The 14,182-nt window shown below is 68.1% G+C and overlaps 1 protein-coding gene across 1 annotated transcript; it reads right to left on the bottom strand.

The window, feature by feature from the left end:
- Nucleotides 1–4,902: 4,902 nt before the first annotated feature.
- Nucleotides 4,903–13,250, bottom strand: MST1R (macrophage stimulating 1 receptor). Its single transcript, XM_074602600.1, has 21 exons — nt 13,202–13,250; nt 11,301–12,605; nt 9,967–10,155; nt 9,759–9,884; nt 9,507–9,677; nt 9,149–9,318; nt 8,878–9,055; nt 8,644–8,789; nt 8,369–8,530; nt 7,983–8,076; nt 7,654–7,881; nt 7,425–7,571; nt 7,189–7,348; nt 7,012–7,104; nt 6,718–6,933; nt 6,557–6,637; nt 6,291–6,472; nt 6,108–6,217; nt 5,832–5,997; nt 5,621–5,757; nt 4,903–5,537 (listed from the first exon to the last, which is right to left on the bottom strand). Exons 2-21 carry the CDS (start codon nt 12,516–12,518, stop codon nt 5,264–5,266), a joined length of 4,248 nt encoding a protein of 1,415 aa, XP_074458701.1. The 5' UTR covers nt 12,519–12,605; nt 13,202–13,250; the 3' UTR covers nt 4,903–5,263.
- Nucleotides 13,251–14,182: the final 932 nt, after the last annotated feature.

Here is a 14,182-nt window from a genome sequence, read left to right as displayed (position 1 = left end):
GGGGTGGGGGACCCCCGGCCATACCCCTCTACCCCACACCAGGTGGAGGGGATGCAGGACCAGCCCAGCCCTGCAGCCTGGTGCTGGAGGGCACGTAGTGGGGTGCAGTGGGGTGCGATGGTGCGGGGGGGTGGGGGTGGGGGGTGCAGCGTGTCTGTGACTCAAGCGCCACGCGGCACCGCATCCCTGCGTGCTCACCATCACCATGGCAACCGCCAGGCAATCAGCGATAATTGCGTGCGTCGGCCCGGCAACGGGGCCAAATAAACCCCATCCCTCCTTTCGGGGGGCTGGCGAGGGGGTGGGGGGGCTGAGAAAAAAAGGGGCACAGGCTCCCATTGCCACCCTGTCCCTTTATTGGGGTCAGCAGCAGTGGGGGTGCACGGTGGCGGGGCCGCCCTCCCTGTAGGCATCCCACGGCACCCATGCAACCTGGAAGGCGTCGAGGGAGGTGGCCAGCAAGCCAGCCAGCCAGGTGGCCACGCGGTGTCGGTGGACAGACTTGGGGGGATCCCCAGCTCGGTGGCCAGGTGCTGGGGGAGGCCACACAGCAGCGTGGTGCCCCCACCAGCAGCAGATGGACCCCGCAGGCCCCCAGCGGCTGGCCCGGGTGGAGCATGAGGGTGTCCTCACCCATGTCCTGGCAGAAGGTGACGTGGGGCAGCACATGGCCCCCGCAGCACCCTCACCACATAGGTGGTGCTGGCACCGGAGCCCACCACCAAGCCAGTGGTGTGGCCATAGGTGCAGGTGGCGAGCAGGGAGCGGGGGTAGCACCAGCAAGGCCGTCACCATTGACCATGGCTCCTTGTCCCTGGCCAGCCCCCTCCTGGTGTGACCCGTCCCCATGTCGACGACGGTGGTGCACAAAGCCTTGTGCCTCTCCACTGGCTTGGCCCCCGTCATACCCAGGGCTGGCTCTGGTCCCCGACCGTCTGCATCACAGTGATGACATCACCCATGGCAGGAGGGGGGGGTGGGATTTGGTTCCCCTTCCCACCTCTGGGGGGTCCCCTGAGGCTCCCCAGGGTGGCACCTGCCCCCGCGAGGCTCTTGTGGCTGTAGGAACCAGGGTGTGGGGAGGCTGGTCAAGGTGAGGAATTTCACGTGCAAATCGAGTGGGGCTCCTCGCCAGGAGAGAACCGTCCCCGGGGAGAGGGCTGGCACCGGGACCGGGATGTGGCTGGCGCTGGTGCTGAGCGGATGCCGAGACGGAGCGAGCCTCCCCGGCTGTGGGCAGATGCTGTCTCAGGGGCAGAAAAGGGAGAAAAAGATGTTCCTTGCAGGCTGGAAGGCTTCAGAAAAGCTCCCCGCGGGCCAGCAAAGATGCTTAGGGGCCAGCAGTGTTCCCCAAGGGCCACCAAAACTCCTCAGGGGCCAGCAGAGCTGCGTGGGGGCCAGCAGAGATGCGTGGGGGCCAGCAGAAATCCCCAGGGACCACCAAAACTCCCCGGAGGCCAGCAGAGCTCCCCAGTCACCACCAAGGCTCCCCAGGGGGCTGGCAGAGCCCCAGGCAGGTGCAGGGGTGCCCTGGGCAGCGCGGGTGCCCCGGGTCCAGGTGGGGAGGACGGGGGTGCCCAGGCTGGCTGCTGGGGCCGGGCATGCAGCGGGGGTTGGGGGGTGCCAGGGGGTGTCACCCCCCCACCACCAAAGCCGCTCACAGGCATCATGAAAAAGAAAAAAGTTGCCGGTTTCTAAAAATGGTGCCGCGGCGGCCGCTCTTCACGCCCGCTCCCCAGCGCGCCGGCAGCCGCTAAAAACAGCTCGGCGCTGCCGGCTGCCTCCTGCCACCTCTCGCCGGGCTGGCTGGCGCCGGAGACCACCGCTCCGCTCACACGCTCCTTCGGCACAATTCTGCCCATCTCGAATCCAGCGATTCCTCAGCCAGCTGCCCGGTGGGCCGCAGCGGAGGTGAAAGGGGGGCAGGTTGCCCACATGGCCGGCACCCGCTGCCTGCACCCGGCCTTTTGCACCCCCTTCGGACCCCCAAACCGCCGCCGGTGCCTGGTGCCATTGCGGTGGCACCAGCGAATGCTGTCACAGCATGTCCCCCGGCGCTGCCGGTGGCGGGACGGTGGCCGGCTCTGCCTGCGCGCCCGCAGCCCCGCGCGCGGCCACTCATGTTTTATAGATGGCTGTGATTTTAATAATTAATCCCTGCTAACGACAGCACTTTCCCCAAATAAAACATTTAAAGTGCTGTGTGTGCAAGGCGCGCTGCCGGGGCGGGACGCTGGCTGCTCTGTCACAGCCGGGGTGGGTGGGCATGGCACGAGGTGGCACGGCACGACATGGCACGGCACGGCGTGGTCACACATGCCCATGGCTCAACCAGGTGCTCCAGCAACCATGCCCAGCCATGCAGCACCTTAGGGTGCCACTTACCCTTGGGTGCCCACCCTTGGGTGCCCACCCGTGCCCAGGGAGCACCTCTGAGACCCCCCCAAGCTGGGGCAGGGGTGACGGGTGCCGTGCGAGATGCCACCCTGCGAGGTCCCCCACCTGTCCCCTGCACCGTAGCGGTGTGCGCAGCACCAGCGCCAATCCTGGCTGGCAGTGGCAGGCAGGGGCGGGCAGGGGCGGGCAAGGGTGGGCACTTGCCAGCCCATGGCATTAGAGGCCGGGCGCTCGATCCTCGCCTCCCGCAGCGTAATTAGGGCAGGATAAATGCGTATTAGCATGAAATCTGTCATCTCCGCAAGCACATTTGCAAGGCGGGGAGGGGGGAGATGCCAGCCTGAGGCGGGGGGGCCCTCCTCACGCACGTCGCTGTAACCGCAGGAGTCCCCACAGCTAATGAGCGGTTCCCTGTGCCACCCCACGGCGGGGCACTGACAGCCCTGCTCACGCAGGGTGCCCCCGGGGCTGCCCCCTGCGTCGTGGGACAGTGGGTCTGGCACCCATCCAGCACCCAACGGTGGCCCTGGGCACCCACCCTGCCCCATGCTGAGGAGGGCAACACCCAGGGTGCCTGTCCATCCATCCGTCCATCCATCCCTCCATCCTTCCATCCATCCATCCCTGCATCCTGGCTGCTGGTGGTACCCCAGCTGGCCGCCCTGGCTGCACCCCTGCTGACACCCCGCATCCCCAGCACCGGCGCCCAGCATCCCCCCAGCACCTCCTGTGCCTGATCCAGCCTGTAACAACCACGCGGTGCCGGGCCCTTCCCGTTGCCACAGCAACTCGACAGCCAAGCCGAAATGGAGCTGCTCGGCCTTGCACGAGCAGGACCAGCACCCACACCAGGGGCACAGCCACCCCAAAACCCAGGCCGGGGGGCAGCACAGCCCCACCATGGGGAAACTGAGGCACCATCCCAGCAGACCCTCCAACTGCAGGACGCCAGGACTCAGTCGAGCTAAAAATACCCTCCCGCGAGCGGCAGCAGAGCCGTGCAGGTGCGAGGTGCCGGCGGAGACGGACAGCTTGGCTGATGGGAGCTGACGCAGCCCCGGGCTCCGGCGCCACTTAATGAGTGGCCGAGGAGGTTTTATTTAAAGTCGGCGCCAGCTGCAGGACCTGTATGGCTGGCCACGGACCAGGGAGCAGAGCTGCCAGTGGCCACGGGGCTGGGGCATGTTTCAGCGTCCCCTGCCCATCCTGGACTTGCCCTGAGCATCCCCTGCCCGTTCACCCATCCCCAAACCCTGCCCTCGCCCCCCGCCCCGACCCTGGATGGGCACCCAGAGGGTGATGCCCATCACTGGCCCCTTCTTTTTTTCAATGTCCTGCTCCAGGGGATTTTTGCCCCAAAACTGGGGCAGAGGGGGCCTCCTTGTCGGGATGAGCTCTTTGCGGGGATGTGACATCTGCCACCACTGCCAGCAAAATGAGCAGAGAAAGCCGGCGTGCGTGGCAGTGAGCATCGGTGGGGGGCTCAGCCACTGTCCCCTGCTCCTGCGCAGCCCCAGTGCCATGTCCTGGGCCATGAGCTGCACCAGCCTCTGTGCTGACAGCGTCCCCAGCACAGGCAGTGGCTGAAGAAATTAGGGTGTAATTAGGTGAGGCTGGTAAGACGCTTGGTCACCACGTGGCAGCTCCAAGCCCAGTCTGGTGTCCCCCACCAGGGCCCTGTGCGGGCAGGCAGGGTGGGCAGTGGTGGGGGGCACCGTGGGCTGGGTGCCAGTCTGCCTGCCACCGTCATCCCATGTCCTGGGCACCATGGTCCCATGGGCACCTTGGTGCTGGGGACACTGTAATCCCATGGCCTGGGCTCTGCCACACCAGCAGCACCGTGATCCCACATCCAGGCACCCACGAACCCGAGGGCACCCTGATCCCATGGGCGCCCAGGCACCCATCATTCCAGGAGCATCGTGATCCCAGGGGCGCTGCAATCCCATACCTCAGGCACCCATCATCCCGTGATCCCAGGGGCACCGTGACCCCCACCCAAGAGCACGGTGCTCCCCACGCTGTCCCATAGCCACACAGCAAGGCGGGCACCTCCAGCCCAGCCCAGCTGGCACAGCTGCCGGGGCTGTATTTAGCCACAGCTGAAGAGGGTGGGAGGGGGATTTTTAGGAAAATCCTTTTTCTTGGTGCTGGCATCGCCTCCTGCATGGCTGGGTTCCTCCTAATCGCAGGGGGCCGTGGCAGGACTCAGGGCACACAGGTGACACGGCCTGGTGGGCACTGGGGGACAGTGCCCGGGGTGGCCACGCCAGCACTGGTGTGCAGGTGCCCTCCCGTGGCTGGCATGGGAACGGTGGGTGCTCCCTCGCCCACGGCCCCCCATGATGTAGGTGCCCCGGGGGGGTGGGGACATGGGGCGGGGAGTCCCCCCACACACAGGGGGACAGGGGTGCTGCCAACCCAGGGCACGGTCCCCCCCCACCAAAGACATAGCCCCAGCCCGGGAAAAAAATATAATTCATTTTTAATGAGTGATTTGAGCAGCCAAGGGGCTGGAAACCCCACGGCAGCCCTGCGTGGGTCAGGCCACCCCATGGCACCCACTGGGGCTGAGCCAGGGCCCCACAGCACAGCCCCACCCATGTGGGGCTGAGCCCCCCAGCACCCAGCCAGTGCAGGACCGAGCCCCACGACGCTCCACCGGCGTGGGACCAAGGCCGGGGAGCACCCAGCAGGGTCCGGGTGTGAGCCGTGGGAGTGCACCCCACAGCACCCGGCTGCCTCCCAGCACCCATCCCATAGGGAGGGCGCCCCATAACACCCATCTGCACGCTGCAGCCGCCCTAGGGGGAGCGTGCCCACAGTGTATGGGGGTCCTGGAGACCCCACAGGGCAGGGCACCTCATCAGCACTCAGCCATGTCCTCCTCCTCTTCTTCCTCCTCCTCATCCTCCTCACCCTCCTTGTTATCCTCATCCTCATCCTCGCCATCGGGCAGCTGACCCGGGGGGGCGGGGGGGAAAGGAGGGCCGCGCTCCAGGTTGATGTAGGTGACGGCCAGGTTGACGTAGTGCTCGCCCTCCAGCGTGGCCAGGACATGCTTCAGCTCGCCCACCAGCCCCGTGAAGGACGGTCTCTCCTCGGGCGCCGGCGCCCAGCAGCTCAGCATCACCCCGTACCTGCCGCAACACCCCCATCAGCACCAGCAGCCCCCTCGGGACCCCTCCTCCCGCCACCCTGCCCACCCCCCAGCCCCACTCACAGGGTGTCGGGGCAGTGTCGGGGCTGTGGCAGGCGTCTTCCCCGCAGCAGGTAACGGGCCATGTCGTAGGGGTCAACCCCAGGGTACGGCGATGCCCCCCGCGTCAGCAGCTCCCACATGAGCACCCCGAAGGACCACTGCCGCGCAGAGAGCCACCATGGGGAGGCTGGTCAGGATGGGGACGGGGGACAGGGATGGGAGTCGTGCCTACCACATCCGACTTGGTGGTGAATTTTTGGGTCTGGAGGCTCTCCAGCGCCATCCACTTGACGGGCAGCTTGGCGTGGCGGTGCTGCCGGATGCTGTAGTACTCCTTGCCGAACACATCCCGTGCCAGCCCGAAGTCAGCCACCTTCACCGTCAGCGACTCGTCCAGCCTGTGGGACACCTTTTTTGGGGGGGGCCACCAGGCAGCACCCCCCGTGCCCAGCCTCAGGCCCATGGGGTGACCCCACGGTAGGGCTCCGGGGGGCACAGCCACACTCACATGCAGTTCCTGGCCGCCAGGTCCCGATGCACAAACTTCTTCTCGGCCAGGTACTCCATGCCCAGGGCCACCTGCAGCCCGAAGCCGATGAGGTCCTTCACTGTGGGGCTCTGCGGGGTGGGAGTGGTGAGCGAGGTGACCTTGTCCCCCTGCCTTCCCCCCCTTCCGAGGGTGTCCCCATACCCGCTCCTGGGCGCGGATGAAGTGTCGCAGGTCCCCATGGCGCATGTAGGGCAGGACGACGAGGGGCAGCCCGTGGCGGGGCAGGCACACCCCCAGCAGCGAGAGCACCTGGGGGTGGTGGAAGCTCTTCATGAGGATGCCCTCGCGCAGGAACTCCTCCACCTCCTCCACGTCCGTGATGCCTGCAGAGAGCCGAGCTATGGAGTGCTCCACCGCCGTGCCATGCCGTGCCGCGGGATCGTGCCGTGGGAGCGGGCACTACTCACGGTGTAGGGACTTGACGGCACAGTGGAGCTCCCCCAGCAGTGGGTCTACATAGGTGCCATGGTAGACGCTGCCGAAGTGCCCTGCGGTGACAGGTGGCATGAAGCTGGCACCGCGCACGGTGAGTGGGCGATGCCAGAGCCAAATGGGGGAGCAGCGTCACCTTTGCCGATGACCCGGTGGCGGTGGGTGACGAGCCGCTCCTCGGGGATGAGGATGTCCTTCACCTCCTCCAGCAGCTCCGGCTGCAGGTCCTCCAGGCAGCAGGACGTGGCCCTAAGCAGGGGCACAGGGGAGCCGCCGGCGGCCCTGCCAGCACCGGCACCGGCGAATCGTGCCCGTGGCCCCACTGGGCCAGGACTGCCTGCCGTGGGCAGCACTGCGGCACAGGCAGAGGCAGGGTGAGGGCTGGGGCAGGCACCCAGCACGCCACCACCCGCCGGTGACACCCACTTACCCAGCACCTCCCTGTAGTCGACGCCGGGGCGCTGGGTGGTGGCGGGGGTGTCGCTGCGGCCAGGCTGCGCCAACAGCTCCAGGTTCTCCGTCCCTGCGGGCAGCAGCGGGGTGGGCAGGTGGTGGCACGGCGGAGGGCCGGGGGACAGCGGGGTGCCCGGGGGAGCGCAGCACTCACCTCCCCTCTTCCTCCATCGCCAGCGCAGCAGCACGGCGGCCAGGACGCAGCAGAGCAGGAAGGTGACGCCGGTGCCCAGGGCCAGGCTGGCGGCCAGGTCCAGCGAGGTGGCGGCGGGCAGCACCCAGCCCAGCGCCTCGCAGGCGCCGTTCATGCAGATCTGGGGGAGCAGGGGCTCAGCGGGGATGGGGTTGGGGACACCGGGGGGGTGGCTCACCCACTCGGGGGGTGCTTACCTCCACAGGGGCCCCATCTGGGGGCAGGTGCAGCTCACGGGGCAGGCGGCACGTCACCTCGTTCTTCAGCACGTTGGGGTGGCAGTCCCGGCCCCCCACCGTCATGGTGATGTTCAAGCAGGCGGCCACGGCATCCAGCCCCAATTGCTGCCCGGACACAGCGCCCTGAGCTCGGGGGTCCCAGCGGTGGGACCCCCACCACCCTGGCTCACCCCACCGCCCCACGTACGTGCACCTCGATCTCGTCCTCGCCGGGCTTGAGGCGGAGGCGCTTGCCCTCCTGCTCCAAGGGGAAGACCTTGGGCTGGGGGTAGTAGCGGAGGCGGAAGAGCCAGTGGCCGGCGGCACCGTCCAGCAGCACGCTCAGGTTCCCCGGCGCCGTCTCCACCTTGCTCTCGAAGGGGAAGGCCGGGCTGCGGCACAGCAGCCGCTCCGGTGCCTGCGGGCTCTCGCACTCCTGCAGGCAGGGGGATGCTGGGTGCCGGGGCAGCACGGTGCCCGGGGACGGGGACGGCAGGACAGGGATGGGAGGTGACGGCCTCCTGCCCTGGCGCTTACCGTGACTTTGGTCCTCACACCGCTGGCTTCAAAGCGGATCTTGGCGCGATAGACAGAGTCCAAGTGGGTGCCGATGACGGTGAGCATTGAGCCCCTGCGGTGGGCAGGGTTCAGGGCCCCAGGGTGCACATGGTCCCCGGGGTGCACGTGGTCCCCAGGGATTAAAACGGTCTCTGGGGTGCGCATGGTCCCCAGAGTGTATGGGGTTCCCAGGGTGCATGTGGCCCCCAAGGTTAACATGGCCCCTGGGGTGCATGCAGTCCCCAGGGTGCACGTGGGCCCCAGGATGAACATGGTCCCTGGGGTGCATGCGTTCCCCAGCCCGGCCAGGGGTGGTGGGGAGGTTGGGGCTGTCCCCCGCAGGGGAAGGGAGCCCGTGCACTCACTCATAGCTGCAGGTGGGGATGACGGCTGAAACGAAGGGATTGGGGCGGTACTGGAAGGGCAAGGGGGCCGGGAACTCCTCCTCGTCGATCCACAGGGACACCCAGGCTGCGCCCAGGCCACCGACGGCGGGAGACGTGCACTGAATCACCCCATCGCCCTGCCTGGGGACACGCTGGCTGTGGATGGAGGGACAGCAGGACTGCGGGGGGGGTACCGTGCCCATCCCCAGGCCAGGGACCCCACTGTGCCCGGCGAGGGGAGGGAAGAGACGTACCTGGGCTGCCCGGCCAGGGGGCACTCAGAGCCATTGACCATCACCCGCCAGCTGCTCCCTGCTGAGAGGTGGGTGCCGTGGAGCAAGAGGTGGGTGCCACCCCCCCGGGGGCCAAACAGGGGGTGCAGGCTGCTGATGCGGGGCTCCTGGGCAGAGACAGTGTTGGTGGGCTGGGTGGGTGAGCCAGCCCTCCTCCAGACCCTGCCAGGGATGACCACCAGCGTGGGGCCGTACCACAAAGACGAAGCCACCGAGGGTGGCCGAGCCATGGACGTGGAAGCCAGAGGGTCTGGCGGGTTCGTCCACAGTGAGCACCACGTCGGCTGGGCCCCCCACAGCTGCCGGGCCCCCTGGCTCCATCTCGCACACCAGCACATCCACGAAGTCCTTGCGGCGGGAGGTGGGCAGGGGTCTGCGGGGTGGTGATGGGGGGTCAGCCCCAGGCCAGGGGGGCAGCCCTGGACCCCTCTCTGCTGCCAGCACCGCCCCCGGCACCACCACACACCTGTGGCTCCTGCTCTCCTCCAGCAGCACGGCACAGCCTCGCTGTCCCACCGTCACCCGGTAGGCGCCGGGGGGGCTGCGTTGGGGGTCGGGGTCCAGGCGGGAGTGGAAGGTCATGCCGCAGAGCGTCACCCGTGTCCGGCCCCGCAGCGGGGCACTCCGGGGGTGGAACTGCGGGAGAGGCACCCGCGTCACCCCCAGCCCTGAAACTCTGGTGACGGCCGCAGGTTCAGAAAGCCCCTTCCCTGAGGGGTGCAACACCAATCCCGGGGAGGGGGTCTCCGGACGGTCCCACCTCCCTCCCCATCCGAGTGCCCAGGAGCTGTGGGGTGCAGGGGGGGACACCGGCGCAGACCTACGTCAGTGAGGACGGGCGGGCAGCTGTCCTGGACCCAGGGGCCGGTGCACTCATGGTGGCGTGTGCATCTGTCCCCGCACCAGCCGCAGCCCATGAAGCGCTCGGCCCGCAGGCAGCGCTGGCACGTGGAGAAGTGGCGGCAGCCGGGGCCGGTGACATTCAGGCGCCACACCTGGGGACCGAGAGCAGAGGTGAGTAGGGTATTACGTGGGGCTCGGCGCCCGCCCCGCACCCCCTGGACTCCTCCACTTACCTTGGTGCCGGTGGTGAAGAACAGCGAGCGGCTCTGCAGCCCCATGGCACCCCGCACCGGCCCCGGCTCCCCCAGGGAGAAGTTGGACAAGGTGAGGAGGTAGGAGCTGGAGCGCTGGAGCACCATCTGGGGCGGGGCAGAGTGGGGGGCTGAATGCACCCCCTCACCCTGCCGGGACTCCCCCACCCCACCCGGCCCCCCATCCCACCTGGAAGATGCGTCCCTCTGCTGTGCCCAGGTGGGCCACGGTGACGTCCCCCAGGGCGGTGACGAAGATGGAGGTGAGGAGGATGCCGGACAGGTGCCCATTGAACAGGTCCACTTTATAGGAGGTGGCAGGGACGAGGGTGGGCTGGTCCCAGCAGCTGGTGTTGACCACCGGTGCCGAGAGGTTCACCTGTGGCCAAGCATGGGGTGGGTGCGTGAAAACAGCACCCCGACCCCAACATACCCTCATGGGTGGCCACCAGCTCCAGCTGTGAGATATTTTGGGGAGCACCCGATTGCCCAAACTCCCCTCGGGGCTGGGAAAACTTTTGGGGAAAAAACACATCCGCAGCCCCTCCTGCAGTCCCCGCGTGGTGTCAGATCCTGCCCTCCCCTCCCACCCCATCTGGATGTGGTTATCGGTGCCGGCACTGCGGGGCCGTCACCCCAAAGCCAGCCCTCCCTGTCTCCAGGGCTCAGCAGGGGGCTGGGGATGAAGGGGGATACCAGGCGCCGGGGCATCCACGCTTGGCCCCCCACCGATGCTCGGAGCCAGGGGTCCCCTCCCGGCTCGCCCTGCCAGCGGCGTGAGTCAGCGGCAGTGAGCTGTCTGCTCCGCATGGGGGAAGATGAAGGGATTTGGCTGCGCCTCACTCCATGCCTGGCTGAGAATGCCAAAACTCATGTCACGGGTGCTTGGAGGGACCCTGCCTGCAGAGGGGTCCCTGCTGGGGCCCCCCCATCCCCGTCCTGGCCATGCTGGGGCTTGTCCCTGGGACATGGTGTTCCTGCCCTGCGGCTGCTGCGGCAGACGAGAAACTCCGGTGACTAATTGCACTTCCGCCTGTGGTTTATTTGCCCAGAGAAGGCGGTGGCCCTGGGGCTGAGGGGGGGCAAAGCAGGAGCACCGAGGCCCCATGGCTTCCCCATCCCCTGCACACATAACCAAGCTGGAGAGGGTGGCCATCAAAACCCGGTGTTGGGGACAGTCACCGTGGGGGCTGGAGCCGGGGCGGCCACACTGAGGAGAGGGACTTTTGGCAGGGTGCGTGGCAAGCGGCTGCGTGCCCGTGGGCCAGGACACATGTCTGCGGCACGCAGCATGGGGAACCCAGGGTGGGGAGCGTGGTCGGATCCCCGCCAGCACCCTACCTGCTCACCGGGCGGCTGGTGGGGCTGACTCACACCTGGGCGACGCCGCCCTCCCCCACCCCTGCCCAACCCACCCCCTGGTGCACCCCACTTTACTGCCGCTTCCCACCATCCCAGATCCACCTCCCTGTGTCCCAGCCGACCCCCAGCGCCCGCGGGATGGACGCAGGGCAGAGGACTCACGTTGTGCGGGCAGTACTCCACCGGCTGGAAGAAGCTGAGTCCCCGCAGCAGCGGCTGGTGCCCGGTGCCACAGCACTTCTCCATGCCCTCCTCCATGGCCTGGTTGAGGAGATGGAGGGGGAAGGCGCAGACGGCCGAGTCCTCCCGCGGCACCCGGCTCTCTGGCTGGCTCTCGGCGAAGGCGCCAAAAAGCACCGTGTCGGTGTCGTTGATGCCGAGTTCACGGGCCAGGCGGGCGCCAGGGCGGGCGGCGTGGGCAGCCTGCAGCACGTTGTAGGTGACGTCGCGCTCGGTGTCCCCTTCGATGCTGCGCCGCCGGCGCCGCTTGGACTCGAAGCGGCAGTCGAGGACGAGCTCGCGGTAGTGGCGGAGGTCGCGCTCGTGGGTGCTGAGCCGCGCCAGGCGCGTGTGGTATGCCGCCGAGCCCGGCCTCTCTGGCTGCACTGTCAGGAGGTAGACATGGTCCCCATCGGCAAAGGAGTGCACGTAGTGGATGGTGTAGTTGTCCCGGTATTGCGGCAGCACTGTCAGCCACTGGAAGTCGTTCGAAAAGCCATCCAAGGTGCCCTTCAGCCTGCGGACAGACACCGACTGCGGGCTGTACTGCGCCGCCACGCTGCTGTTGATGGTGGAGCCGAGGTAGAAGAAAGAGGCATAGGAGGTCGCCACCACGGTGGCACTGGTCCCCAGGGGGCTGGCCACGCAGTCCGGGCAGGACGGGGGGCTGTTGCCCGTGGCCGAGTAAAGGCAGTGTGTAGTCGTGATGGCCACCTTGCCGTCCCGCACTTCCAGCTGGTGCTGGTAGCACAGCCCGCGCCGCGCCGTGCCGCAGCTGTACAGCCACGGCTCCAGCGGGTCCAGCAGCAGCAAGACGTTGTCCGTGTCCTCGGGGCCATCCGTGATGGCCGGGCACAGGCGGCAGATCTCACACTTGGCGCTGCCCACCGGGCCGGTGATGAGGACGGAGAGGATGTGCAGCTCGGGGCTGGCCAGCAGGATGCGGTTGCGAACGGCCACGAAGATGGCGGCTGGGCCGGAGGAGTCGGTGAAGACGGCGACATTCTGCACGGGGCTGCCAGCCTCGAGGCCGGGCAGCACATAGGGGATGGAGAAGTTCCTGGTGGAGCTGTAAGGGATGCGGGGGCACTGCCAGGCGCTGGCACCCAGCGGGGCGAGGGCGAGCATCAGCAGGAGGCACACGCAGCACGATGGCCCCATGCTGCGCAGTGCCACCAGCGCGGGGTTATCGGCGGTGCTCAGCACCGAGTGGGGTCAGGATGCGTGGAGGACAGGTCACCATCGCATCTGCCAAGATAAAGGAGAAAGGGTTTTACCCACTTCAGTGAGGCGAGGGCCCTGGGGCACTGCCACAGCTTTCTGTGGGGCAGGGGGTGCCGGGGTGCCCCGGGGGGCAGACAGCGATGGCTGCTGCCGGGGGAGGATCAGCCGCACCAAACCTTTTCCCAAACACCGTAAGCGGGCGGTGAAGCCAAGCTGCCTGTGGCAGGGGGGCACAAATCCTGCCTGCTGCCACCTCCCAGACACCCTCACCTGTCCCCGGGGGGCACCCCTGCCCTGCATGACCCCACCGAGCCCCCTCCTGGGGACAGGAATGGGGACCCTGCCGGCCCCCCGGGGACAAGAACCCCGACGGCCCCCCTGGGGCCGGGCCGGAGATGGGGATACCCCGGGAGGGCAGTGGGGACAGGGGATCCCCGCGGGACTGGGACAAGTCCCCTGCCAGCCCCCAGGGACAAGGACACGGACGTACCCCGGCGGCGGCCCCCCCCCCCCCCTCCCCGCCCCGCAGCTCACCGGGGCCGGGAGCGGTCCCCAGCCGGGGTCCCCGTCGGGTCCGGCTGCCCCCGCCCTCCCCGTCCCGTCCGGTGCCGAGCCCTCACCTGGGCGCTGCCGTGCCGTGCCGTGCCGTGCCGGGGCGGAGCTGGGCCGGGCCGGGCCGGAGCAGGCGAGGCGGGACGGGGCGGGACGGGGCGGGACGGGAGGGCCCTGCCCCCGGTGCGCTCGGGGCTCCCCGAGGGCGGGCACAGGCAGCCCCGGGGGCGCTCAGGGGAACAAGGAGCCCGGGGGACAGCGGGGGACAGACGGTCTCGGGGGTTCCCGGAGGGCACGCCTGGGGGACAAGCTTGGGTGGGCACGGTGCCCCGGAGGGACGCGGGTGAGAGCCGGGGCCCCTGATCGGGACAGGCGGCGTAAGGCTGGCACGATGCCTCGGGTGCCCATGGCAGCCCTGCGCCGAGCGGGTGGCCATGGGAGGGTGCCCGTGGCTGGGAGGCAGCTGCAGGCATCCCCGGGGGAGCGTGGGGTGGGGGACATCGGCACCCGTTGGCCCCACTGGCACTGGTGGCAGGGGCTGTCGACACCTTGACACATGAAATTGCTGCTTCCCCAAAGCTGCCCGCGCTGGCGACTCACTTCCAGGCCAGCGGGGTGGCTTTCTGGGGGGGGGGTGCAGCAAATTCGACATGGCGTTCCCAACCAGGGGGGGCAAAATCAGGGCCAGGGCAGCCATGGAGGTTATTTTGTTTGTGCCCATTTTGCCTCATGTCCCTTTATCCCCCCCATCAAGCGCTGCCTGCGGTGGCAAGAGGTGCCAAGCGCTGCTGGGACTTGCTGCTGTTCCCACGGATGATGGAAGATGCTTTTCATCCCGATGCACCCCACGGATTTGCCCCTCCAGGCGCGCTGTTGCCCTCGGGCGGTGGGGCTGCGGATCCCAGCTGCGCACACGGACTTTTCCTCCATCTGAGCAGGGCGCTGCCTTGTGCTGCCAGGAGAACTTTGGTCCCGAGAGGGGCTGAACACACCGAAAACAAACTCCCCCTGCCCTTGCCACCTGGCCAGCCTCAGCCCTCCCTGGTTCC

This window comes from Larus michahellis, chromosome 10 (assembly GCF_964199755.1).
Source record: "Larus michahellis chromosome 10, bLarMic1.1, whole genome shotgun sequence".
Classification (NCBI taxonomy): Eukaryota; Metazoa; Chordata; class Aves; order Charadriiformes; family Laridae; genus Larus; species Larus michahellis.
This window is presented reverse-complemented; position numbering and strand designations above follow the sequence as displayed.